Source organism: Gorilla gorilla, chromosome 1 (assembly GCF_029281585.2).
Source record: "Gorilla gorilla gorilla isolate KB3781 chromosome 1, NHGRI_mGorGor1-v2.1_pri, whole genome shotgun sequence".
In the NCBI taxonomy this organism is placed as follows: Eukaryota; Metazoa; Chordata; class Mammalia; order Primates; family Hominidae; genus Gorilla; species Gorilla gorilla.
The window spans coordinates 215,456,319-215,483,003 of record NC_073224.2 but is presented as its reverse complement, the minus strand read 5'-3'; the positions used below and the strand labels follow the sequence as shown (position 1 = coordinate 215,483,003).

General features: G+C 47.9%; 2 protein-coding genes across 12 annotated transcripts in view; one reads left to right on the top strand and one right to left on the bottom strand.

The window, feature by feature from the left end:
• Positions 1-8,474, top strand: part of GRHL3 (grainyhead like transcription factor 3) — a 45,173-nt gene extending 36,699 nt beyond the window's left edge. The window contains exon 16 of the mRNA XM_063701690.1: positions 8,288-8,474. Within this exon, the coding sequence (XP_063557760.1) occupies positions 8,288-8,474 (187 nt within the window). The remainder of the gene's footprint in view (positions 1-8,287) is intronic.
• STPG1 (sperm tail PG-rich repeat containing 1) overlaps positions 1,107-26,685 on the bottom strand; it is a 58,235-nt gene continuing 32,656 nt past the window's right edge. For all 11 annotated transcript variants that reach the window (XM_019012851.3, XM_055387930.2, XM_063701700.1 and 8 more), the window contains 5 exons: positions 23,854-24,024; positions 17,815-17,923; positions 13,781-13,946; positions 4,954-5,144; positions 1,107-2,723 (listed from right to left, as the gene is read on the bottom strand). In XM_019012851.3, the coding sequence (XP_018868396.2) occupies positions 2,647-2,723; positions 4,954-5,144; positions 13,781-13,946; positions 17,815-17,923; positions 23,854-24,024 (714 nt within the window). In that variant the 3' untranslated portion in view covers positions 1,107-2,646. The remainder of the gene's footprint in view (positions 2,724-4,953; positions 5,145-13,780; positions 13,947-17,814; positions 17,924-23,853; positions 24,025-26,685) is intronic.

Below are 26,685 nucleotides of genomic sequence, written 5' to 3'. Positions count from 1 at the left end.
TCTTTTCATTTATCTTTTTTTTTTTTTCTTGAGACAGAGCCTCGCTTTGTCACCCAGGCTGGAGTGCAGTGGCATGATCTTGGCTCACTGCAACCTCCGCCTCCCGGGTTCAAGTGATTCTCCTGCCTCAGCCTCCTGAGTAGCTGGGACTACAGGTGCCTGACACCACGCTTGGCTAATTTTTGTATTTTTAGTAGAGACGGGGGTTTCACCATATTGGCCAGGCTGGTCTCGAACTCCTGACCTTGTGATCCACTCGCCTCAGCCTCCCAAAGTGCTGGGATTACAGGCGTGAGCCACTGCACCTGGCCAGTTTTTGTCTCTTTTAGTTCAGTTCCTCCATTGCCTCATTTATCTTTTTTTTGCTTTTTGAGACGGAGTCTGGCTCTGTCGCCCAGGCTGGAGTGGAGTGGCACGATCTCGACTCGCTGCAAGCTCCGCCTCCCGGGTTCACGCCATTCTGCCTCAGCCTCCTGAGTAGCTGGGATTACAGGTGCCCACCACCATGCCCGGCTAATTTTTTGTATTTTTAGTAAAGACGGGGTTTCACTGTGTTAGCCAGGATGGTCTCGATCTCCTGACATCATGATCCACCCACCTCGGCCTCCCAAAGTGCTGGGATTACAGGCATGAGCCACCGCGTCCGGCCACATTTATCTTTTTTAAGCTGCCAAGTTGAAGTGGGTCTTTCTTCCTTTGGGAGAGCAGACTTACCAGCCACTGCTACCTGTAGCCCTCAGTTTCTTTGGCTATAAAGTGCAGGACATGATCTCCGTTGGTTGTTTGTAATTATCATCTTCAGAGCCTCAGGGCTCACTGGTGGGTCTCCAAGGCCACAATGCGAGGAAGGGGCTGCAGCAGTCCCTGCGTACCCTCCCTAACTCCATCACTGCAGCTCTGCTTCTCTCCACTTAAATATTTGGGTTTCTTGTAAACATTTGTCTGAGTAAAACTTTTTTTAAAAAGGTGTGAAAACCATGATCCCTCTAAGAACCTCCCAGCGCTGACAGTCTGTGGTCCTAATTCCCAAGCCCCTACCTAGAGTCAAGGCTATGGGCAGGTGAGTCTCTAGCCTAAGGCACAAAAATTAAGGGGTGCCCAAAAGCTCAATAAGCAAGATAAATAAGTTTAATGCAATATTTTTAAAATTAAGGCCCCCCCAAAAAAAGTCCATGGTGAACAAAACATCACAGTTTTAAAGACAGGATTCGTATTACTGATGTTTCCTTTTGCCTTAGGTTCCCATTAGCCTTGCCTGCCCCTGTGGGAGGGACCCAGTGGGGCACCCAGAGTTGCTCTGCCCAGGCCAGGCCTCACTGTGGCTGTGACGCACCCTTGATGTCAGAACAAGGTGATGCGTGAAGGTTAAATGACAGAGGAGTGTGGAACCACAGCCACGCTGTAGGTGCTCCAGGTGCTCTGCGTGTACAAAGTTCCCACCTCCTGAACTTCCCACCCAGCTCCCCTCCCAAAGCCAGTTAGGAAGCTGGAAGGTGGCGCTTCTCAACCTACACCTATCATTCGAATCACCTGGGTGGCTCCTGCCTCCCCCACTGCCCAGACCCCACCCTGGAGGAGTTAAATCAGCATTTGTGGGTGGGCCCCAGGCCTCAGTACTTTTTAAAGTCCCCAGGTGATTACAGTGTGCAGTCAAGGCTGAGAACCACTTCTCTGGAGAGGCCACGGTTGTACAGGCCTTGGAGGCTTTGTAACCTCTCGGTATCTGGTGGGGCTAATGTACAGAGAGACTTAACAGTGTCAGTCAAAGCCCGCTGGGAGATCAGAAAAGGAGCCTGGCAGCTCCCCACCCACCGCGCATCTGTGCAGCCTCCACCAAAACCACTAGGGCACATTTCTTTTTCCCTCCACATAGAGAGACAAAAGCTATCAGGCCTAGACAGGCCATGTGGACTCCATGGAAGGGCCTGTAAGCCTTGAGAAAATTCAGTCCCGCCAGCAGAGAAAGTCAGGGAAAAGAGCAGCCCCCGGGCCCGGCCACTGCCATTCCAAGATGATCTCCCACTCCAAACAGAAAAAGGTCTAAAAGGAGTAAAGAGAGGTCTTTCCAAACAGGTGGTCACTTTAGAAAGGAAGCTGTGGACTGGTGGAAAAAGCATCACCTGCCTGCAGGTAGCTTTCGCCCAGTAGACATACCGTAAGTGAGTGAGGTCAGAAAGGGACAAATGAGAAAGGCAGGAGTGAGGGAATGAATGAATGCGTAAATGAATGAAGGAATGAAACAGGGAAGGGTGGGGCTTCCAGGCTTGGCCACCTTAAGGGTGGACTGCTCCTCCTTGAAGTCTGGGCTTCAGGAGTCCCTTCAGTCTGCGGCAGGGAGTCGTGCCGGAAGGCAGCCTGGATGGGTGTGTAGGGAAGCAGCCAGGGGGCTCTGTCCACTCCTCCCCTTCTGCTCAGGAAGCCACTGGAGTCTGTGGGGCTGGGGTGAAGTCTCCAGGGAGCAATGTCTCCAGCTCAAGACAAAGGCAATGGCAGCAGTCCGGCTAGGATGCCAGGCCAGAGTGGTAGGGCCACCCCCCAAGTTGTCAGCTGCCACACTCATGATCGGTCTCCTCCTGAGGAATGTCCTGGGGACGCTGGGCAGGGTGGGCTGGTGACTGGAGTTCTCCTTGACCTTGTGTGACATCCCTACAGAACCGGGATCCATTTCTTGTCCTCGTTGTAGAGGAAGGACTGCTTTCCTGGAAGCTCTGGCTTGTATGTAGCTGTGAGGGGACAGACAGGCGGAGGCATTAAGAGAGAAAAGGCCCATTGCTGCAGTCTCTGGCATTCTACCTCAGAGCTGGAAAGGCCTGGGGACCCCTGTGTCAGCCCCTGTATCTTACACGTGGGGAGACAGAGAGGAAGGAACTGGCCCAAGGTTATTTGGCTCTTAACTGGCCCAGGGGAAGTCAAACTCGGACTTCCTGCCTTCTTTAATTCTTTTCAACTTCTTTAACAGAACAAAATTTACAAAACTATTTTCTATGAAATTCGAAAAGAAATTGAGTAGAGCAATATTCTTAAAGAAGCAAGGTGTTAGCTTCATGGGGTCTTGTTTTGATCTAGTTCAGGGGTTTCCATAAAAGCAGAAGCCATGACAATTGCGGACATGGTTCTCTAGGAGATGAGCAGGGCTTGGGAACTGTAGCCCCAGGTGACCAGAAACTCATGTTGATACTGACTCGGTTAATGAGGGTCCTGTGCACAGCCTCTCTGTTCCTATACTTGGAAAGCCGCTCAGGGGAGCCCATGGTAGTCCAGGTATACCTGAGTTTACTGGAAGCTGAGCAGGCAGATGCCAGCACGTGCACGTGCCCAGGAAACCCCTCGCAGAAGCCCACCTTGGCATGGGTGATCAGAGCGGCAGGAGCTGCCTGTCTCTGTGTGCCAGGTGCCTAGCACCACATACGGCATGGAAAAGTCATTCGGGCAATGCTTCCATAGGATGTGGTAGAGCAGGGTCAAAGCAGGATCCCTGCCCATGCCCTACCCTCTCTGGAGCTCACCCCTTGTATGGAGCATTTGCATGTTTGCAATGCTGAGTTCTCCTCGACTGACTAGATGAGCCCCAGATCAAACCTCTACAGCCTTGCTGGTGTGATTATCACCACATTTGCAAGGCCAAAGCTAGGAGAATGACCTTCTCCTGGCCCAGTCTGCCTTATGTTAGTCTCACCTGTGAGTATGGAGCTGACGGCGTCTCCCCACCTGACTGTGGCCTCTGGGGGCAAACCTGGGGCCCAGGTCATCTTGGCTCCCTCGCACGGGAGCATCGTCAACACTCACAGAAAGGCTGAGTGTAACCAAGCTGGCGGTCATCACAGCTCTGCCTTCATCCTCCCATGCCACCTGCCACACATGTCAGTCCCCAGTGCCACCAGCTTTGGCCATGGTCAGGCTGTGGTAATAGCGAAAGCGCTCTATAGAGAGCTACAAATAGGTCAGGAAGCACAGAGGCCGCCCACTGGACTGAGTCCCTCATGATATTAGCTCCCAGGTAGATTCCAGATGTAACAGGGGATCCCTACTTATGCTTGCCTGTAAGAAGGGTGTGGCGCTAGAAGGCTCAAAAGAGCTGCTCCGTTGGACAGTCCCTGGTTAATTTCATAACAAACAAGGCATAAATGGGGAAACACCTGGCACTGCCCGCCACGAACTCGCTGCGGACCTGTGGCCCACCTGCTCTCCAGGGCTTCCTCAGCTGTAAAATAACCTGGCCACACTAGACCAGTAGTTTAAATATTTTTAAGAAAAAGAACTTTTCTGGCTGGGCACAGTGGCTCACGCCTGTAATCCCAGCACTCTGGGAGGCCAAGACGGGCAGACCAGTTGAGGTCAGGAGTTCGAGACCAGCTTAGCCAACATAGCGAACCCCTGTCTGTCTCTGCTAAAAATACAAAAAGTAGCTGGGTGTGGTGGCATGTGCCTGTAATTCCAGCTACTTGGGAGGCTGAGGCATGAGAATTGCTTGAACCTGGGAGGCGGAAGTTGTGAGCCAAGACTGCACTACTGCACTCCAGCCTGGGTGATAGAGTGAGACTCCGTCTCAAAAAAATAAAAGTAAAAAAAATTAATAATAATAAAGAAAAAGAACTTTTCTGACACTCTGACAAAAGCTATGGCCTCCTTTCCCAGAAAATAATGTCTATATGTGCCAAATCTTCAGCCAACTGCAGAGTCACAGACCCCTTCAAGACTATCTTTGAATCTTTTAGATGTTCATGGTCCTCAGTATGAATCCCTGGCCTGGACCCTCTCTAAGAGCCCTTTCACCTTAAAAAACAAAACATTTTTGTACTGTGAAAATGTGAACTGATAATGCTTCCAAATCTACCCTCATCCCTATAACCTATTTGGGAAACAACCTATAAATCAATGGCATTTGATGACCCAAGAATGACAAACAGTTCCAGAAGATTTGGTTTTTACAATCATTTAAAACAATCCTCTGACCTGGGCCAGGCAGGCCTGGCTGAGGCGGCGCCGCTGTCCACCGGCTGGTATTGGACACGAATGATGCACTAGAGATGAAATGCTTGCGGGGGCCTAAGTAGTCCACGATCTCATACTGACCAGGACCCGGGAGAGGTGGCTTCGGAGGCAGAGGCGAAGGCTGAGCAGAGAAGTTCAGGATGGGGTTTTTCCTTTGGGAAAGATAAAACGGGAAGATGTCACTAAGGCAGTCTAGTGGGGAAGGCACAGTTTCTAGACACAGCCAAGGCCTGCACAGCAGCAAGCTGTCTGGAAGACGACTGGTCATGGCACCGGGGCAGAGCCCTAGCTCCACTGGTAGTGAGCTGGGGACCCCTGGATCTGTTTCTTCATCTGCATATGGCAATCATGATGGGACCTACTCTGAGGTCAGGGTTGTCAGGATAAATGAGATGATGCACCTAAAACACAGTACTCAGGATAGGCCTGGCACACAGTGAGAGCTCAGTGTGCATTGCTAGAGATGTGGAGCTAACCAGAAATGGCAGGCAGTGTATATCTCATGTGCCAACTCTGATTGATTGGTAGTGCCTGGCTGGAGTTCTGTGAAAAAAACTGAGGCCTCATATGGACTCAATGGGAAGAGGCCTTGGTGACCCACTTGTGATGCCTGCCATGGTCAGGGAAGAGAAAGAAGCATCCCACATTCCACAGATTTGCCATCCCAAGACCAGCAGGTCTTTAGAGGCCACTGTAACATTGACATTCCAGAATCCTACTAAATATTGTCCTGGGGAGGCAGGAGGCAGAAGTGGAAAAGCACCGGGCTGGAACTCAAGAGACTCTGCATAACCCTTTACCACTCACACCGCCATTGTTTTCAAGTCTGTCTTCCCCTCCTTCCAGAAAGGGAGTCTATCTTTTATCTCTGATATTGAGACATGAAATGAAAGACCAGACCTGTACTTGAGTCCTAGCTTGGTCATTAATTCATTCTGGGCCTCAGTTTCCCCATCTGTAAAAGGAAGGGGTTGGACAAGATGACCTCTGAGGTCCCTTCCTGCTGTGACCTTTCATCAGGCCTTGATTCAAAGTTCCACTGGGTTGTCAGAGACTTCTGCGCTTGTTACAGGAATCATGCTACTCTCCCAACCACGTAATAGAAGGGCCGCCTCCTTCTGGCTCACACCCAAGGCTTCTTCTAAAAGGCTTCTCACCAAAAGGGGAGAGGAGGTCCTCTGCACTGAATGGCCAAGGGAGCCTTCCCCAGCCTCCCCCAGCACTCAACGACCAAGGGAGCCAGCCCATCCAAGCAAAGGAGGGGACTTGGGATTCCTGGCCACTGGGGCACTACTGCACTTTAGCCAACAACTTCTTAAACACAGAGAGCTTGAGGGGACCCAAGTGATGTCTTCCTCAACCTCCTTAGTTTTCTAAAAATGTTGGTGTCCGGAGAGACAAAGTAACCGATCCAAAGTTATAGGCACCTTCGTAGGAATGCTGGCATAGAACTCAAGTCTTTGGCACCTAGCAATATGGAGAAAGCATGATGGCGGAGGGGACAGAGTTTAAGGGTCACACACAAACCTGAGGCTGAATTCCAGTCATGCCACTTACTGGCTGTAAGACAAGGCCCCTGATTTCTCTATAGCTTAGTGTCAGTATACACAGCATGGCAAGGAACAATGACACTAACTTTATAAAGGAGTTACGATGAACAGAGAAAAGGTATGTAAAGCACCTAGTAGAGCACCAGCACATAGTAGGTGCTCAATAAAGGTAGTTGTTATTCTTCTGATGATCCCTGTGTCAGCATCAATGTGTGCTGCTTGGTGACAGACAGGCAACTGAGCCTCATAAAAGACTGACTTAGGGCCCTTCCACCCCAGAGTCATGCTGAGGCAGGGGACACCCCCCTTGTCAGAGAGGACACTGAAAGCCATCATAAATGTGCTTGGGCTCACATATTGTGGTGGAGAAGCAGCTGGCGTGGATGCTTATATTTAGAACAAAGGTACCCACAGGGAAAGGGGGGACATGCTGCCTCCCTGTTTGCTATGAATCTGCATGGAAGAACTGGTTACAGGGTGTAATCAACAACCTCTCCCCTTATAAATAAAAGCTGGCTTCTCCTTGTTCTGGCTTGTGGCTCCCCCTTCAAAACACCTCCAGACATTTGATGAGTTTGTGGCTGGCATCATGGAGAGACAGGTTTGATTCCTAGAAATTACAGCTGGAACGAATCAACCATTATATGAGGTCACCCCATCACTGGTCTGGGTCACTCCAAGCCCAAGATTCCCACCCTGTTCTTTGAGAAAACCATGAGGTGTCTGCTTTCTTAGCCAAGGACAGCCTGCAGAAGGCTGGAGCACGCTGAGTTAATGACTCACCAGTGTTCTTGGCAAGATGGGTTAGAGAGGTTCCTTGTCTTCCACTCCTTCAGTATGTCCAGGAGAGGCTCAGAACCTTCAGCCTAGCACTGTGGATCTTTCATGAGCACCAGCCATGTGTGCGATTCTGGGCCAGGCATGCTTGGGAATCCAGGCAGTTCTATACTAAGACACGGACTTGAGTGTCCTTAAGGGCTTGAAAATCCGCTGCCAGCAACAGCCATGACTGGTGACAACTTCAGGCAGTACAGGCTTTGCACTCAGACAGAGCTGGGTTTGAATCCCCACTTCCCCGTTCAACAGCTGTGTGTTCTTAGAAAAGGCTCTTAACCTCCTTAAGCCTCAATTTCCTCATCTGTAAAATGGTGGAAATAATACCTACCACCCAGATTGTTAGGAAGATTGTGCTTTACTTGTAACATTTGTTTAAAAACATGAAATCTGTCTGAATAGAGGTTAAAAAAAAAACATTGAAAGCAGAGAGAAAGAGACAGAGACAGAGGGACATTAATTCCAACAAGATGAATCCAGAAATCCATCCAGAAATCCAGAAAATCTTCAGGTGGGGAAGAGCACTTCCAGCAGAGGGAACAGCAGGAGCAAAAGCATGGAATGGGGAAAGCTGTAGCTGTTATGGCAGGAATTGGGACACAAGGAGACAGACGCTGAGCACCTAGACTGCCTTCAACCCTCCATTCACCGGTGACTTCCCCGGTTGTTCACTTGCTTCTGACACTCCCCACTTACAAACCCTGATGAAAACTTAAAGGCAAGATCTATTTATGGCCTCTCAATCCAGCCTAATCTCCCATGTCCTGCTGCTTCTGTTTTACCTTCCAGAAACACCCAACACAACACAGTTCAGCAACTCCATGCCTTTGTCCCTGCTGTTCCTTCTGTGAGAAACACCAACTTTCCCTGCAAACTCGAATTCAATTCTTGACGTTCTCACTTCCTTCCAGGGAAACTTCTCTCCTCCACCCACGCCTGTCTCACCACCCCCCACCTGACTGTCTTGAATGTTCCCATCCTGTGACTCAAGTGAGGAACATGGGTTTTGGAGATGGATTTTGGAGGCAGAGGGACCTGGATTCAAATCCCAGCCCCACCACCGTCAACAGCCTGCACTTCACTGTAAACTCGGAATGACACACCCACCTGGAGGAGAGGTGGAAGGACGATGGCAGGTCACATCTGAGAGCTCTCAGCTCAGAGTATGTGGCCCCTGAATACATTCTGGCTATTACTTTGCACTTAAAATGTTGCATTTTCTATGGCTTTTACTTGCCTAGCTCTTTAAGGGAAGGTATTGTGTCTTCCTCAGCTTTGAGGCCCCTAGCCCTATCCCGGGAACATTTGCTGAAGTGCAGAGAAAAGCAGAGGGCTGGCAGCATGTAAAGGAGCCCAGGCATCTGAGGCCCACATGACAGTTTCATCCTCATCCAGGGCTGGTCCCTCCATGTCGAGGTGGGGCTGACAAATCACAAAGGTCAGGCTGGATCAAACCCAGGGCAGCCCACAGTGCATTGTGACCAGGGCTTTTATGAGCCTCATTGCTCAGTTATAAAAGCCAACCTGGCCCTGCCCCATGGAAAGAAAACATCTATCAAAGGCTCTGAGTTGGCCACAACTGGATTAAGTGTGTTTGCAGCTTCCAATGTGAGCTCTTTGCAAATCACCTAAGAATAATGAATGTCTTAGAGGACTCAGCAGGCCACTTGGGGAAAGCATCTGAGACCCTCCAGACACTCCCAGGCACACATTCACTCGCCTCAGGGATTCCCAGGGTTGGGAGGGATAAAGGGGCAATTTTTCTGATCATTAAAGGGCAGCCGATTGCCTCTGGGGTGGAATGCAGTATCTGTTTAACAGGGTAGCGGGTGACAGATTACAGCTGCTTGGGAAGAAGCATCCCATATCTAATTGAAAATCCCAGGGGAAGTTAGGGTGGGTCCAATCTAATTACCAAAATTGGAGTGGGGCCAATGGGGCTTGATTTTTCAGCTCTAGCTGTGACAAGACAGCGTGTCTGTGCAAATCCAGTGGCTTAAAACTCCAGGAAGCAGATCAAGGGTTAGAAAGATGGCCCTGAGTGTTGCACCTCCTTGCTGGGGAGCATGAGTTGGAAGGCATTGCCTAGGAGGAACTATTTTGATCTCCAAAACTCTCACCCTGACTCACCCTAAGTGATTGAGTCATCACTGTGATGGATATTGAAGACCTCAGAAGCGAAACCTTGGCTGATACTTCACTTTGCTTCTGAAGACACCCTGGAAGCTGAGAAGTCCTCTTAGCTTTGAGTCAGCAAGGTGGCCATGGCCAAGGAACACCCGATGGCATGACCTTTAGCTAAGGAGCTCAGAAATGCCAGTGCTAACAAACAGCCAGCCCCCAGCACAGCATCCGCCCTGCGGGGCCACACTAGAAACCCTAGGAAGACACAGAGGACCCACTCACCTGCTTTGATAAAAATACAAGTTACCATGTGAATTTCGTGGGTTATCTCCTTTTATCCTTACAACCACATTATGAGGTGTTCTTATCCTGGTTCACCAAGGATGACTTTGAATTCCCTGGGAGTTAAGTGACCTCCCTTCCCCCAGGCCCGCAGGGCTGGTGAGCGGGGAAAGTGGAGGTTCCATGGTACTGACTTTGGGGCCTGCGCTAATCAATCCACTGCCCATGCTGCCTCCATGGCCTCTCCGGGAGACGTGATCAGCCATTCCCCGCCCTAATGGTGGCCTCCTGAGCTTTGGTCATATCCAGCCATCCTCTCATGGCTGGGCTTTACATTTTTTGGCCAGTAACATGAGACTAAAAACTCCAGGGAGAATTCACATCTGCACTGATGCTTCCTGCACCCTGAAGAAAGCAGATCCAGAAAAGCATTTCTGTAGCTGTAACTCTGCCCAAGAATGGGAAGCCCATCAACTCCAACCCAAGACAGATGAGGGCAGGTCTCCCCCTGCATGGCACGCGTGTGTTCCCGAGAAAGAAACATGGCAGCAAGTCACCGCCGCTCCACGTAGCCGTGGAGAGCTAAAGAGGATTAGTTCTGATGTGGACAAAGTCCTAAGGGAAGGTGCATGCAGATGGGGTCACCTCAGGGGTCTACTGACCTCAGGAACCCGTGTGGCTCCTGTCCCTCTCTTCCCTCCAGGGACACAGGAGAAAACAGAACTGGAATTTGAGAAACTGGATTTTGGATATTTCCTCAACACTCTGATATTCAGCTGTCTTTTCTTTTCATTACATCATTTTCTTCATCATTCATCAGGAACAGATAAATGTTTTTTTTAGAATAGTCCAAAGCCTACCAGTCTTATCTTCTTGCTTTCCAAATAAAATGATAAATTTCTTAGCTTCATCTTTCCCACGTTAATTTTAAAATACATAATCTGGACCTCTTCTGTGGGTCCAGGCTGGCTCCATGTTCATTGCCCCCTGTGTGCTCTCCTGAGTCCATGGTGAGCAAACCTGGGACTCTGATGTGTCAGAAATGCAGACACCCTTCTTTCGCTCATAGAGAAATGAAGACCCAGAGAGGTGCCCAGAGCAGCCCCAGACCACAGAGCCAGCTACACAAATGTCATGCTATAGAGCCTGGGGCACCATCCCCTCATCAGGGTGAACCCAAGTTTAGGAGACAGCGGGTTAATAGGTTCCTTTACTGCAGGCCTTCTCAGAGCCTTTAAGATGCCTGTGCGGACTGCGATGTTCTCAGGGGCAGAGGGTTACGATGCAGTGCTTCTCAGACTTATTAACCAAAGACCTTTTATTTGTGAAGCATTGACAGAGAGCCAGCGAGCCCTAGAAGCCCCAGACACGCAGTCCCGCTGCACTGCCCAGTGGGAAGACGGCCCCATGGGTTGTACATGGCCATACACCCCTGGGGCCACCTAACCCGGCATTTTGCTGCAGGCTCCTCCACCTGGCTTCGAGGCTGTTCCCAGATGAGGTTGGCTGGAGGCGTGGTGTCCTGTTCACCTGAGCCTCCAGTACAGAACTAGAAATCTATAGAGTCTGCTGACTGACAAATGCAAATGCCATAAAATAAGAACGATCTCAAACCACCTGTTCAAACTTGAGCAAAAGCCAGAAGATATTTCTCCAGATAAAGCAGTTAAAAATCGAGCATCCTCCACTCTTATGTTATTTCACCATTTTCCTTGAAGAAGCTTCCAAATTTGGGCTGGGGGCTTGAGCTGCCATGCCAAATAACAGCTGTATTGTATAATATAGCCTAATATGTCTATAGGATATACAATAACCACAGCTATCATTATAAGGGTAATAGCTATTTTCTTTCTTTTTGAGACCAAGTCTCGCTCTGTCACCCAGGCTGGAGTGCAGTGGCATGATCTCGGCTCACTGCAACCTCCACCTCCCCGGTTCAAGCAATTCTCCTGCCTCAGCCTCCTGAGTAGCTGGGATTACAGGCGCCCTCCACCACGCCCAGCTTTGTATTTTTAGTAGAGATGGGGTTTTGCCATGTTGGCCAGACTGGTCTCGAACTCCTAGCCTCAAGTGATCCATCTGCCTTGGGCTCCCAAAATGCTGGGATTACAGGCGTGAGTCACCATGCCCAGCCGGTAATAGCTATTTTCCAACATCTTCTCATCGAATCTTCATGGAATCCCTACGAGATAAGATTCTTATCTCTACTTAATAACATGAAACTGAGGCTCAGAGAGGAGAAGTCTCTGGAAGGTACGGAGCTGGGATTCATACTCTGGTCGGCCAACTCCAACACCTGTCCTCTTGACCACTCTTTCTCTGGCAGAGTAAGGGAATAGTTACTTGTAGAGATGCCGCATGCCAGCCTGGAGGCGGGAGGTCTTTGGAGAGAGACTTTCCAGAGACAGAGCTGTTCCTGGAGACTGGCCTGCCCCAGCCCCTAGCCCTACAACCTGTACAGGGCCAGCCTGCAGAGCCCTAGACCTGGAGGGCAGAAGGGACTCCTCTGGTGGATTCCAGCCGAGGTCTCAATCCCCTCTCCAGATCTTAAGTTCGACTTGGCAGATTCACAACTTGCACCTCTCTCTAACTGTGGTCCCCTTGCCCTAGGCTGATGATCAGACTATGCCCAATGTTGGCAGCCTCCCTGGGTTGCCTGGACTTCTGACCCACTGTGGCTATGGCTCCTACCACCTGCCTGATCTCTCTGGAGGGGCCCAAGAGGATATATTGTTGGTGCCACCTGGCCAGCCCTCCCAGTGGCCAGCTCTGTCTGGAGGGGCTACGCATGGGTGAGAGCTGAGATGGTAACAGGAGGACTAACCCTAACTGCAGTTAGTTCCAGAAGTTCTAGAACCATTCGAGAAATAAATAAGCTCTGTGAGTATTTGAGCCTCTTAGGTGAGAGTAATATAAAATGTGTAGGATATTAAACAGGGTAACACAAATCCCTGTATTTACTTTTAAAAATCTGTGTTAATATTGAGTCACCAGCTACAATGCCAATGCCAAACATATATTTTATTTACTTTTTTTTTTTTTTTTTTGAGACAGGGTCTCACTCTGTCACCCAGGCTGGAGTGCAGTGGTGCAATCTCGGCTCACCACAATCTGGGCCTCACAGGTCCAAGTGATTCTCCTGCCTCAGCCTCCCGAGTAGCTAGGATTACAGGCGTGCACCATCATGCCTGGATAATTTGTGTATTTTTAGTAGAGACAGGGTTTCACCATGTTGGCCAGACTGGTCTCGAACACCTGATCTCAAGTGATTCGCCCACCTCGGCCTCCCAAAGTGCTGGGATTACAGGCGCAAGCTGCTGCGCCCAGCCAAACATGTATTTTTAATTCTGAAAGCAAAATCCTACGAGGCAGGAATTATTCCCACCTTACAGATGAGGGCATGGAGGCTCAGAGAGATTAGAACTCTGCCCAAGGTCACAGAGCATAAAAACAGCAGAGCTGAAGTACAAATCCAGCAGGTATCACCAACTCGAAAGTCAGGGCTTAAACTTCCATCGGTATAAAGCTATGAGAGCTTGACTGCTTCTGAATGTCCTGCCACTCCAGCGAAGATTTTATGTTACAAAAATAGAACAATGTCAGCACCAGGGGAATCCAGCATCACAGGGAATGAGGAAAGACTTAGTCCTGAGCCAATTCCCTGTGGCTCCTCAAGTTGGCTGTGTGGACTTAGGCAAATGTCCCGCCAAATCCGAAGCCTTGCTTCCTCCTCTATGGGGTAAGAGTAACAATTCTTACAACAGGATTATGATAATAATTGAATACAATTTTAAGTTCCTGGCACACAGTAGTTGCTCAATAAGTATCAGGCATTCAACAGGCATTTACTGAGCATCATTATGTGTGACTAAGGGCCCCTGAAGAGAGTGGCCCGGCACTGTGCTCTGCCAAGCAGTGACACCCCTTCCTTTTCTCTATGTTGGGCTTCTTCCCCACAACCACCTTTCAAAAGAAAGACCAGAATGATTGGGACTCACGGGAAAAGAGTCTTTTTTGGAACTTTTGTGCAATCACTGGGGTTGTAATAACCAGGTCCCGGGCCTGTTGACGTCAGTTTTAATCCACGGTTGGTTTTTGATTTAAAACAAGACATTAATGTATTTGGCGACTGCTTCACAAGGGATTCATTGATATCATAATGCCCTAAGGAGAAAGAAATTTTAGGACAGAATAAGGAACTCTTCTCAAGTAAATAAAAAGCAGAACCTTACCCCTAAGAACACACTTGATGGCTGCAAGGCAACATCACTCTAGGATGGCCAAGTGGAGGGGCTGACTGAGATAGCCAAAAACAATCCTCACCATGCAGAGAACACATGGCACGGGAAGCACACACTTAGCTGATTTAGTTCTCGCACTAGCCTGGCAAGATGAGTATTACTGCTTTCATTCTACACGTGGGAAACTGAGACTCAGAGATTGTTAAATAATTTGCCAAAGGACATTCATCTAACCAGGGACTTAGACAAATCTCTCCACCTTGCTGGAGCCCAGTTTTCCTTCTCTATAAACTAAGAATAATAATTCTTCTGACAACAGAGTTGTTATGATAGTTGAATAATATTTTAAGTTCCTAGCACATAGCGGATGCTTTGTAAATATCATGCAATCAACAACTATCTTTTTTTTTTGTTTTTGAGATAGGGTCTTGCTCTCTTGTCCAGGCTGGAATGCAGTGGCACAATCACAATCACAGCTCACTGTAGCCTTGACCTGCTGGGCTCAGTGATCCTCCCATCTCAATCTCCCGAGTAGCTGAGACTACAGGTATGTACCACCGCACCCTGCAAATTAAAAAAAATTTTTTTTTTGAGACAGAGTCTCGCTCTGTCACCCAGGCTGGAGTGCAGTGGTGTGATCTCGGCTCACTGCAAGCTCTGCCTCCCAGGTTCACGCCATTCTCCTGCCTCAGCCTCCCAAGTAGCTGGGACTACAGATGCCCACCACCACGCCTGGCTAATTTTTTGAATTTTTAGTAGAGATGGGGTTTCACCATGTTAGCCAGGATGGTCTCGATCTCCTGACCTTGTGATCCGCCTGCCTCGGCCTCCCAAAGTGCTGGGATTATAGGCATGAGCCACTGTGCCCAGCTTTTTTTTTTTTTGTAGAAATGAGGTCTCATTATTTTACCCAGGCTGGTCTTGAACTTGTGAGCTCAAGCAATCCCCCCACCTCAGCCTCCCAAAGTGCTAGGACTACAGGTGTGAGCCATCATGCCCAGCTAACACGTATGTGTTGAGCACCACTATGTAGAGACTGGTCTGCTTGTCTCCAAAGCCCACACTTCCCCACCACACCACAATGCCCTGTCTCGAGAAACTGTGACAGAATAAAATGAATTTGTGTACAAAGCTTTAAGGAAGAAGAGAATGACCAAAACTGGGGTGAAGAGGAAGCGATCTCACCCCTAAGTTGTCAGTAGCCCTGTGAATGGATGTTCTCCACAACTCTATTCATATTAGCAATCAATTCAAAACAATCACAATTTTCAATAAGACAATACTGGCTCCTTAATTTATGGTACTATCATATAATAATATACTATATATTTATTTAAAATGATGTTCCGAAAGGATTTTTACTAACATGAAAAGATGTTCCCAGTATCAGCCGGGTACGGTGGCTCACACCTATAATCCCAGCACTTTGGGAAGGCAAGGTGGGCAGAACACTTGAGGTCAGGAGTTTGAGACCAGCCTGACCAATATGGTGAGACACCATCTCTACTAAAAATATAAAAAAAATTAGCCAGATGTGGTGGCGTGCACCTGTATTCTCAGCTATTCTGGAGGCTGAGGCAGGAGAATCACTTGAACCCAGGAGGTGAAGGTTGCAGTGAGCTGAGATTGCACCATTGCACTCCAGCCTGGGCAACAGAGTGAGACTCCCTCTCAAAAAAAAAAAAAGATGTTCCCAGTATATGCTTAAATTTTTAAAGAAGCAGATGTCAGCAGCATTTACAATATTGGATAACTATCTCTCATATTCTCTGTTTTGTATATATATTTCTACTAAAAAGGTTATAGCAACACTTGAATTACAAAATACAGAAAACAATGAAAAGCAAAAGCAAGGAATAGAAGGCATTTATGCTGCCACTACCAGAGAGAGCCAGCCGCCAGGAAGCTGGGGTGGAGGGTGAGCTGAAGGTACCAGATATTGAACTAGATGAGCCTGGATTAAAATCCAGCTGTGGGGCTGGGCGTGGTTGCTCACACCTGTAATCCCAGCACTTTGGGAGGCCGAGGCAGACGGATCACTTGAGGTCAGGAGTTTGAGACCAGCCTGGCCCACATGGTGAAATCCTGTTTTTACTAAAAATACAAAAGTTAGCCGGGCGTGGCGGCGCATGCCTGTAATCCCAGCTACTTGGGAGGCTAAGGCAGGAGAATCACTTGAACCCGGGGGGCGGAGGTTGCGCTGAGCCGAGATCGTGCCACTGCACTCCAGCCTGGGTGACAGAGCAAGACTCCATCTCCAAAAAAACGAAACAAAACAAAACAAAACAAAAACAAAAAAATCCAGCTGTTGGACACTGGGCCTGTCACCTGCTTTTCTATCTCCTCTGTCTGTGAAGTGGGGATAAAAGAAGAAGAGCTCACACTTTCTGAGCCCATGATTATGTGGTGAGTACCTGCTCCATGGGGCTTTGGAGCATTCAGTGAGATAATGAATGTAAGGCCCCTGGCACCCACGGGGAGCTTAACAGATGCTAGTACCCACACTTCCCCTCCTGTTCTGTGTTATAAGGGGCTGGGGGCTTCTCAGGATCCCCCCCCCCCCGCCCCCGGGAGGGAGCAGGAGCAGGGGCAGACTGTGGAGGTGCCCACATCCCAGGGCTCACTGGCAGGGACTCTGGCCAACCCCAGGGATGCTGGCTTTGTTCTTCTGTATAAACAGACAAGGTGGGGTTTTGCCCATGGATGATGCAAGGCAGGGGAGCGTGAACTGGGGCTGGGCCTCCTAATTAGCGCTGGTTTTGTTATTCAGCTTCAGATTGATCTTTTCAACTTTAATCTGGATTTGCTGAAATCTCACATGCACTACAATTTTATCCACACCCCTCTGCAAGAGGCATGATTACAGAAGCAAACCTTCCCTGCTCCTCCTCCTGCTTCTGGGGCCCAAGGTTCCTGGGGCAGCTCTGGTGCCCAGGGCTTCTGGGGTTGGGGTGTGGTCTGTGGGACCTATTTGGGATAATCTAATATAATAAGTGCTCCAGCACTGGAGGTCAGAGAGCACAGGAGAGGTGCAACACCCTTCCCCAAGGCCGGCAGGGGAAACACTTGCAGGAAAGCTCTTGTGTATTCCTGAATCTTGGAGGTTCCAGAAGGGACAATGGAATGATGGAGGACGTGGGCTCCTTAGTGAGACCCCTCTGGGCTTGTGTCTGCCATTTACTGGCTGTGTGACACTGGGCAAGTCATTTCAACTCTCTGAGCCTCCATTTCCTCATCTGAAAAGCAGGGCTAAGTGGATGAACCTATGACGGCAGACCTGCAAGACTGCATGGAAACCACTCACCGTGGAGTGGGTGCTCCGGAAACAGAGCTGCCTCCTTTGTTTTATGACTGGATGATGAAGTCACCTCTAGCATAGGAGAAAAGGAACGTGGCAGCTCAGTGTTGAAGGAACAGGATGTATGGTCATGCCCTGTATCTCCTGCCCCTCCCCAGTGGCCCCTAATGGCACCTGGGGTATACAAATGTGCACATTTCTGAGGTGAGAAGCCACTTCTCCACTTGGCTGCCCAGAGCAGGTATGCCAGATCATAAAAGGGGAGGCCAGGAAGCTGCTTTGGAGGCCCATTTCCAGAGCCAGCCATTGTCCTCCTGGTGGGGATTTCTGGCTGTCTTCTCACCTCTCCTCTTTGTTCAGTACCTGCCTGCTACTCCTCCCCACCCAAAGACTAAATCCTTCCAAAGACTCCCTGTGAAGAAGTAGGTGCCCTGCAAATCAAATCTGGGACACTTAACCCTTAGGTCAAGGCCAGTGCAAAGTAGCTGCTTACCTGGAGGAGGTCCTTTATCAGCAAAAGCGAAAGATCCTCTTTGGGTTTTTGACATAAACCCGGCTCGAGCACAGACGTTGTTTCTCTGCTTGCAGCAAGAGACAGAGGCCTAGGGGGAGAAAATACACCCAGTGTACTCAGTACCTTTCCTTTCTTTGTCTTCGTCATCATGCCTGGACAAGTGGCAAATCTACGTAAAAAAAATCAAACCGAAACCCGTCCTTCTTAGCAAATGAACAGATGTGAGCTGTAAAGGTCACACTGGCTGTGGCTTCCCTGTCATCCCAGCTCAAGTGGTCTATGAGTTTGTGATCCCTGGAAAATGCTGGTCACTCAACAAGGAACAGAACACACAGCTAGCTGCAGGCTGGCTTCCAGGCTCACTTCTGCTAAGGACAGGCTGTGTGGCCCCGCATCAGTTCTGTAACCTCTCTGAAACCCAGTTTTCTCATCTGTAAAATGGATTGGACAGTCAGCTCCACTTGCTATGGAGTTCCGTCAGGGAGTGGGGGTGGCCCAACAGAGATCACCGCTAGGAAAGTGTTTTTTTTTGTTTTTTTTTTTCCTGAGACAGAGTCTTGCTCTGTCTCCCAGGCTGGAGTGCAGTGGCGCGATCTCCACTCACTGCAAGCTCCGCCTCCCGGGTTCACGCCATTCTCCTGCCTCAGCCTCCGGAGTAGCTGGGACTATAGGCGCCTACCACCACGCCCAGCTGATTTTTTTGTATTTTTAGTAGAGACAGGGTTTCACCATGTTAGCCAGGATGGCCTCGATCTCCTGACCTCGTGATCCGCCCGCCTCAGCCTCCCAAAGTGCTGGGATTACAGGCGTGAGCCACTGCGCCCGGCCGGAAAGTGTTTTTTTTTTAAGTGTGTAATGCTACACCCGCAAATTATCTTCATTATTGTTGCTACTTTTTTTTTGTTTGTTTTTGGAGACTGAGTCTCATTGTGTTGCCCAGGCTAGAGTGCAGTGATGCCATCTCAGCTCACTGCAACCTCTGCCTCCCGGGCTCAAGCAATCATCCCACCTCAGTCTCCAGAATAGCAGGGACTTCAGGCACACGCCACCACACCTGGCTAATTTTTTGTGTTTCTTTGTAGAGATGGGGTTTCACCATGTTGCTTAGGCTGGTCTTGAACTCCTAGACTCAAATGATCTGCCCACCTCAGCCTCCCAAAGTGTTGGGATTACAGGCGTGAGCCACTGCACCTGGTTTTCTACTATTTTTACTATTTTCAGGACACGTAGTCCTACCCATCCCCATCCTCATTCCTAGGTGCATTGCTCACTGTTCAAACAGCCCTTCTATAAATGCAGCATTTGGGGCACACAAGAAAGTCGTATCATTTAAGATTGTGATCACATTTGCAAGCATTCCCTTGTCTCGACTTTCCTGAACTGACCAGAAATTAAGAATTCTGGCCAACTCATGAAATACATTTGAGAGTGTGCGATGTGTCCAGAACTCTAAAAATAAAAGGAAAAAAACCCTGAGATCATTCTTCTGTTACACGTGAATCAGAAATATTTTAAATGCCAATTTGCAGTCTCCTGTATTCATTGGAGAACAGAGGCAATACAAATTAAACCTGTGATTGCTGGGGATATTTGCTGAATGAGTGAAACTATTTGCTGGGGCCAGGATGGTTTGATTTGCTGTGATACTCCTTTGTCAAAAAAAATGTTTCTCGAGAAATGCAGATGGCATTTTGATTTTGTGTTTACAAAGGTGGAGGAATTTAGCTTTTCCCAGGGCCCTAATGGCTAGACGGCATGCAGAGAGGGCAAACAAAGAGACCAGATGGGACAGGTTAATTACTGGACACGGAGAGTGGGGGAGAGGAGCCAGGTTGCCGGAGAGAAGGTAATAACACATTACCAAGGAAGAGGACTCAAATATACAAGTGAGGGATGGTGGCAGCAAAGGCAGAGAAAGGCTTTGACAGACCTCAAAGCACAGTGTGGCTAACAGGATTACTGCATTTCTACTCCTCACCAGTTGACTCAACCATTGTTCTCCTGGCCTGAAAAAAAGCCACCTGTAGACAAAACAGCACTTCAGCTTTATTTTTCACCCAGACAGAAAAGCAACTGAAAAAGGGAGCATTTTTGTATACGCTGAGTGTGCGTCACTGGAAGGTTTCCCCATGGGGCCAGGAAAATATTCAGCAGGTTAAAAAAGACTGAAGCAGATTTATTGTATTGCCATGGAAAGAAATCTAAGAAGAAAATGCATGTGTGCTGTGTACAGAATAATGCTAATACTAGTGGAGGGACAGAGGTAGGAGAGAATATGAAAGAAATTGCATCTGGTTTTTGTTTTGTTTTGAGATGGGGTCTCACTCTGCCACCTAGTCTGGAGTGCAGTAGTGTGATCTTGGCTCACTACAACCTCCACTTTCCAGGTTCAAGCAATTCTCTTGCCTCAGCCTCCTGAGTAGCTGAGATTACAGGTGTGTGCCACCATGCCTGGCTTATTTTTGTATTTTTAGTAGAGGCGAGGTTTCACTATATTGGCCAGGCTGGTCTCAAACTCCTGACCTCAGGTGATCTGTCCACCTTGGCCTCCCAAAGTGCTGGGATTACAGGCGTGAGCCACTGTGCCCGGCCTGCACCTGGTTTTTGATGCAGTGGTTTCCCTTGGGAAGTAGAATTATAAAGGACTTCCACTTTCTAATTAATGGGTTTCTACAGGGCTTGAATATATTTTATGATGAGCGTGTATTATTTTCAGGGTCATATTAAGACAATAATGAACAAAAAACATGCGCCTAAATGTATCTATTGGCAGAAGGACACAATTCTATCTTGGGAAGAGGTCCTTTCTAGATTAACAGCTGTATACTACTGGAAAGTTATTCCTTTGATGTCATAAACATTGATTGGATGCTTACTGCATCCCAGGACCTGTGCTGGGCATTGGAGACAGGAAGCCGGGTGAAGGAGTAGACAGTGATTCGGGGAGAATGGTGCATGAAACACTGACGGCAGCATCCTTCAGCTACAACCGGGAGGCTGCAGAGAGGGGCATCCGCACAGACAGTCAGTGCCTGTGTTTTTCTCCCAAGTAGCCTGGTTCCCACTTGGGATTGACAAAGGGGCAATGGCTAAGCCCCTTTCTGATCACTTTCTTGGATCACACCTTGCCGTCTCTCCTGTTAGCATAATAATCTCCTCGCTGGTTTTCCAGAACCCACTCTCCAACCCACACTGCAGTCCATTCACCACACAGCAGCTGGAAGGAACTTTTTAAAAAATATGTCAGATTGGCCGGAAGCTGTGGCTCATGCCTGTAATCCCACACTTTGGGAGGCCGAGGTGGATGGATTATGAGGTCAGGAGTTTGAGACCAGCCTGGCCAACATGGTGAAATCCCATCTCTACTAAAAAAAAAAAATACAAAAATTAGTTGGGCATGGTGGCATGTGCCTGTAATCCCAGCTGAGGCAGGAGAATTACTTGAACTGGGGAGGCGGAGGTTGCAGTGAGCCAAGATCGTGCCACTGCACTCCAGCCTGGGCGACAGAGCAAGACTCTATCTAAAAAAAAAGCATCAGATCACACCACCCCATACCTCCAGCCCCACTCATGGGCTTCCTAGGACCCAGAGAACAAAATGTGAACTTCCTCCTGGGATCTTCAGGGCCCTGTGTGAATTGGCCGCTGTCTGTCTGGTGCCCCCTTCTCCCTTCTCCTCTTGCTCATCCTACACTAGCCACTCAACCTTCCTGAAGGTCCTCGTGGGCTGGGCTCCTTGCTATACCAGGACCTTGGCACATGCTCTTTCTCCAACCCTGGCTCTTCCTCAATCCTTGGGTCTCAGTCTCGGAGCCTTCTCTGACCACCAAGTCAGAGAAGGCTGACTTGGTACTGCCAACCTCCATATCTCCCACATATTCTCCCTCAGGCTCCAGCTGTCCCTCAAAGTTGACCACAGTTTGTAATTATTTTGTTTGTTTACCTGTTCTTTTCTGAATTCCCCACTGGAATCTAAGCTGTATCACCAGCCTGGCACAGAGGAGCAACAGGATCCACAGAGGGAAGCCTGTCAGGGCTGGAACGAGGTGACTTTGATCATTCCCCAGCTTTCCACCCCAGCCACCCACTGGTGCCCACTGAAGTGCAAATGATGCCTTCAAGCTTTGCGCAAGTCCCTTCACCTCTCTGAGCCTTAGCTTTCTCTTCTTTATACTGGGGACAAGATAATCCACTTTATGGAGTCACTTGTGAGTATTAAATATGATTAATACATAACTCTTAGACCAGCACTTAGTACATGAGAAGTGCTTCATCCTCCTCCTCCTCCTCATCATCATTTTCAGGCTCTGATTATGCCGAGGGAAGACTGCCTGGAGTTGGACTGCCCAGTATAGTAGCCACAGGTCGCATGTGGCTATTGGCCCTGGAAACGTGGCTGGCCCAAATTAAAATGTGCTGGAAGAATAAAACACATACTGGATTTTAAAGACTCACTACAAGGAAAATAGTCTTCCTCAAATATAAAATTCATAACTTTTATATTGATTAGTGTTGAAATGATAATATTTTGGATCTGTTGGGTAAACTATATTACTCAAATTAACTTCATCTGTCCCTTTTTCTTTTTAGATGTGGCTACTAGAAGATCTTAAATGAGGCCGGGCATGGTGGCTCCCGCCTGTAATCCCAGCACTTTGGGAGGCCGAGGCAGGTGGATCACGAGATCAGGAGATTGAGACCATCCTGGCTAACACGGTGAAACCCCATCTCTACTAAAAATACAAAAGATTAGCCGGGTGTGGTGGTGGGTGCCTGTAGTCCCAGCTACTTGGGAGGCTGAGGCAGGAGAATGGTGTGAACCCGGGAGGCGGAGCTTGCAGATTGCACCACTGCTCTCCAGCCTGGGCAACAGAGCAAGACTCTGTCTCAAAAAAAAAAAAAAAAAGAAAATCTTTAATGATGTCTGTGGCTCCCATTTTACTTCTAGTGGACAGCGCTGGCCTAGCAGGCACTTATATTACTTTGGACACATTATAATTGCTTGAATCCATCATAGAAGGTGGGCAGGATTTTTGTAGTCAGAAAAATAATTATTAATTATCAATATTATGAAGGAAAAAAGGAAATGGTATAATAAATGTATAAAATCAAAATAGTTTGCAAAATGGCATAACATTAATGTCTTAAGTACAATTCATATCTTGCACACTTCAGAGTGCTTTCACATTCATTGCCTTATGGTAACCCTGTAGGGCAAGTAGAATTGATTCCATTGTACAGTGGGGGCTGTGACTTACTTACTTGCTTGTATTTAAGGGTAAGTAAATACCCTTCATGTACTAACAAAGACAGCCCTACCAATCTCCATGTATTGTGTGGTCCTTGTGTGGCTGGTGCTGTCCTGGGCATGCAGCATACATTATCTCATTTAATATTTGCATTAACACGATGAGGTGAACATACATCACCATTTTACAGATCAATAAACTAAGCCCTGGAAAGGTTAAGGGACTTGCCCAAGGCCACACAGTTAGAAAGTGGCAACAGATGAGAGCTAAACCAAACCTTCCTGAGTCCATCTCTTAACCATCCATGCCATTCTGCGTCAGTGAATACAAAGCGATCATAATTGGCCAGCAGGGCACGACTGTTAAAACACCTATTTTCTGATATGAAAGTTTATTTTCCCTAGAAGAACCTAAAAAGTAAATCATTAGTGGCTGCAGACAAAGTGGTAAATAATACACCCATTGTTACAGATGAGAAAACTACGTCCCAGAAAGGTTACAGGACAAGAGTAATTAGAATATGTGTTTCTCAGGGCAGTGGCCTCCCCACAGCTTGATACTGGCCTCCATGTTGCCCATCCTGATCTCTGGGGTCTGCAAATTCCCTGTAAGAGTCTTGTACAGCCTTAGGCACCCATTGGGTAGTCAACAAATGCTAACTGGCTTGACAACTGCATTAAAATACGATGTCCCCAAGATCCCCTCTTCCTTTTATTTTAGTAAACCATTAATTCGATCTATATTTAGCAAGCATAGGCAGAGTTCTTACATTGTAATAGTTTGGTGCAGGAGTTTCAAATTTGAGAGCTTTCATAAAGCTTGGCAACTGGAACATGCTGGAACACGAATTACTAAAGTCTCTCTTGGAAATAAAATCCGATGGGATAGTGTATGCGTTCGCTGCAGGGTATTTAGAAATGATGGTGTCCAATCGGGCGCACTGTAAGGAGACAACCAAAGGAATCAGCATTGTCACATAATATTGTGGATCTGAAGGACAGATGTCAAAAAGATGGTGACCAGCACAAGGTCTAAATGCATTTTATAAAAGGCGAAACTCTGGCAGGTAACAATGATAAACTGACCTCGGGCTTTGAGGATCTTCCCTTGGAAAACGCAAGTTCAGACCTGTACTCGCTTCTGTAAACTAACTCAAATTATTCATCTTGTGTTTGGGACTTGGCAAAAATGATTTTGCCATAAATGCATTTCCACCCAATCCTGTTCCAGGCCACTTACCCTTGACTCATCAGCTGTTGGGTAATTTATGTGATAGGAAGCTTTAGACGCTCTTCTCAGCCTAGGCTTTTCTTCTGAGTAAAATCTCACATCTTGTTTCTAAGGTTAAATGATCTGAACTGCCTAAGCAACGAGTTTGCTTCAAACAAAGCTCCAGGGGGCTTGTTGTCCATCCGTGCCTCCTACCCTCCACCAAATTACTGTTTTCATCAAATCCTACAGTATTTTCACTGTTTAACAGAACCAATCCCACCCTTTCAGGAAGCCACGATAAATTATCTTCAGTTAAAAAACAAACAGAATCAATGTTTGTCAAAAGAACAGGGACAAAAGTCACAGAAACTCAGTGATAACATCACTTTCCCCTAAGATAGCATGGCAAGTATTGGAGTCTGATAAAACAAAAAATTTCCCACTATTTAATGGTCAAAAGCTTGAGAACATTGCCCTGGATTTTCTCACTTGATAGGAATCAATAACTACGCAAACACAGAAAGTGGGTGAGCCAAAAGGCAGGCATTAGGGCCCCCCTACTTCACTCTGTGCTTGGCGGTGACAGTCCTCAGCGTCTGGTTTATGGACCCCCATTAGCATTTGGGTAGGTGTAGCACCAGAAGCGGGAATGTTCTTGTCCAGAGCCTAAGTTGTTCAGAGCCTAACCTGGGTTCAAGCCCCAGCTCAACCTCAGCCTCTTCAGTAATGGGAAGTTAACTCCAAGGCTGATCTGTTCCTTGAGTATCCAACTCTGCCAAACTCGAATTCTAATAAGAAGTGGCTACATGCAGTGTGTAAGGATTTGCTGATGCTCCTAGAAGTAAGGTCACCCCAGCTTTGAATGTGCTTCATCTTTTTCATTCTGGCCAAGAGTTAACCAATACCTTTGGTGGGTTTTTGTGTTGAATCCTCATGACAACCCTGAGCAGTGGATCTTATGATTATCTCTACTTTACAGATGAGGAAGCTGAACTTCCTCAGCTAATTCAGGTGGAGGACCAGCATTCCTACCCAAGCAGTCAGCCTCCACTACATGACATGGATCAGAGAGCCCATTCTAAAGAGGAAAGGGTTGAGCGGCATGGCTCTGGGATAACAGCAAGCCCATTCAATCATAGACTCTTTTTTGGTTTAGAACACCTACAACTTACATTTTGAAAATGAAAAAACTTCTTCCCAAAAAAGTCCCAGTAGATGCAATGTTTTATAAAGTATCGTAATAGAATTAGTCTCAGAATGTGGCTACAGTAACACTCACTCACCAACACTACACACCCCTTGGTTTACTTGCCAGGCCTGTGGCCTCCAATCTGGCCAAATGCCGGCATTTATGAACTTCTCTCCAGCACCTAGTAACTTTTCTAGAGCCACTCCTGCCGCATGCAAATACAGAGAGGCCATCAAACTCTCCACCCACCTGCCTCATACACTTCTCCTAGTCAGTCCTGTGGAAGATTCTGGAGCAAAGATTTGGAATATACTAATAAAGCTCTTTGTATCATTCGGACTTAGAGAGATGACAGGTCTCTCAAAAGGTTGGGTGTAGTTGTTGCAACAGTCATGAGGAAGTTTCTAAAATTTATAGGCCCACAGAGTTTTTTGGTCAGCCTCACCCATAATCACATTCCTACTGGTCATTCTGATCTTTCTCTGATGAGAGCTACTTTTAATTCCCTCTAAGTCTTGGGATGCAGAAGTGGAGGAGGTGCTAAAGGTGAAAGCTACTGAAAGAGGCGGTGGGGTGGGGGATATGAAATTCTCATCCAGTTCACACAGGAATGAGGTAAAACGCAGAGATCTCCTAATAGATCGCCTTCGACCGCTTCAGGCACCCATCCCCAGGTACAGGACCTTAAGTGCTTATACCTGAGTGTAACATAACTATAAATACAAATTCCCATATTTGTGAAAGGGAGGAGAGGGGGAAGCCTGAGCAGCTCAAAGTCTGCCTTCTTTAGGGTTTGGTTCTGAATTTTTTAAAGGCCTGAAAGGCGTGGCTAGGTTCTGTAACACTCAGCTCTTGCCTTGGGCCCCTTCTCCTCCAGATAGTCCGGCTTTTCATTTGGAAAGTTACCGCACGCAAAGCCTTGTAGACAACCAGTCGTGTCCTCTGATTCAGTCTCTTTGTTGGCACCAAGAAGGAATGGGCAGTGCCATTATTTAGCAAAGAAGTTCTCGGAGAGAAAACCTAGGTGTTGCAGGAAGTATTGTTTGTGACTCAGGTGGTAACAATCATAATATTTAGCATGTTTATAATGCTTTGCTGTTTCAAAGAGTATTTCACTCATTGCAACGTTAATTTGCCCAGTGCCTCCAGGGAGTCTCCACTTTCATGAGGCAACTGGGACACAGAAGGGTGACGTGCTTG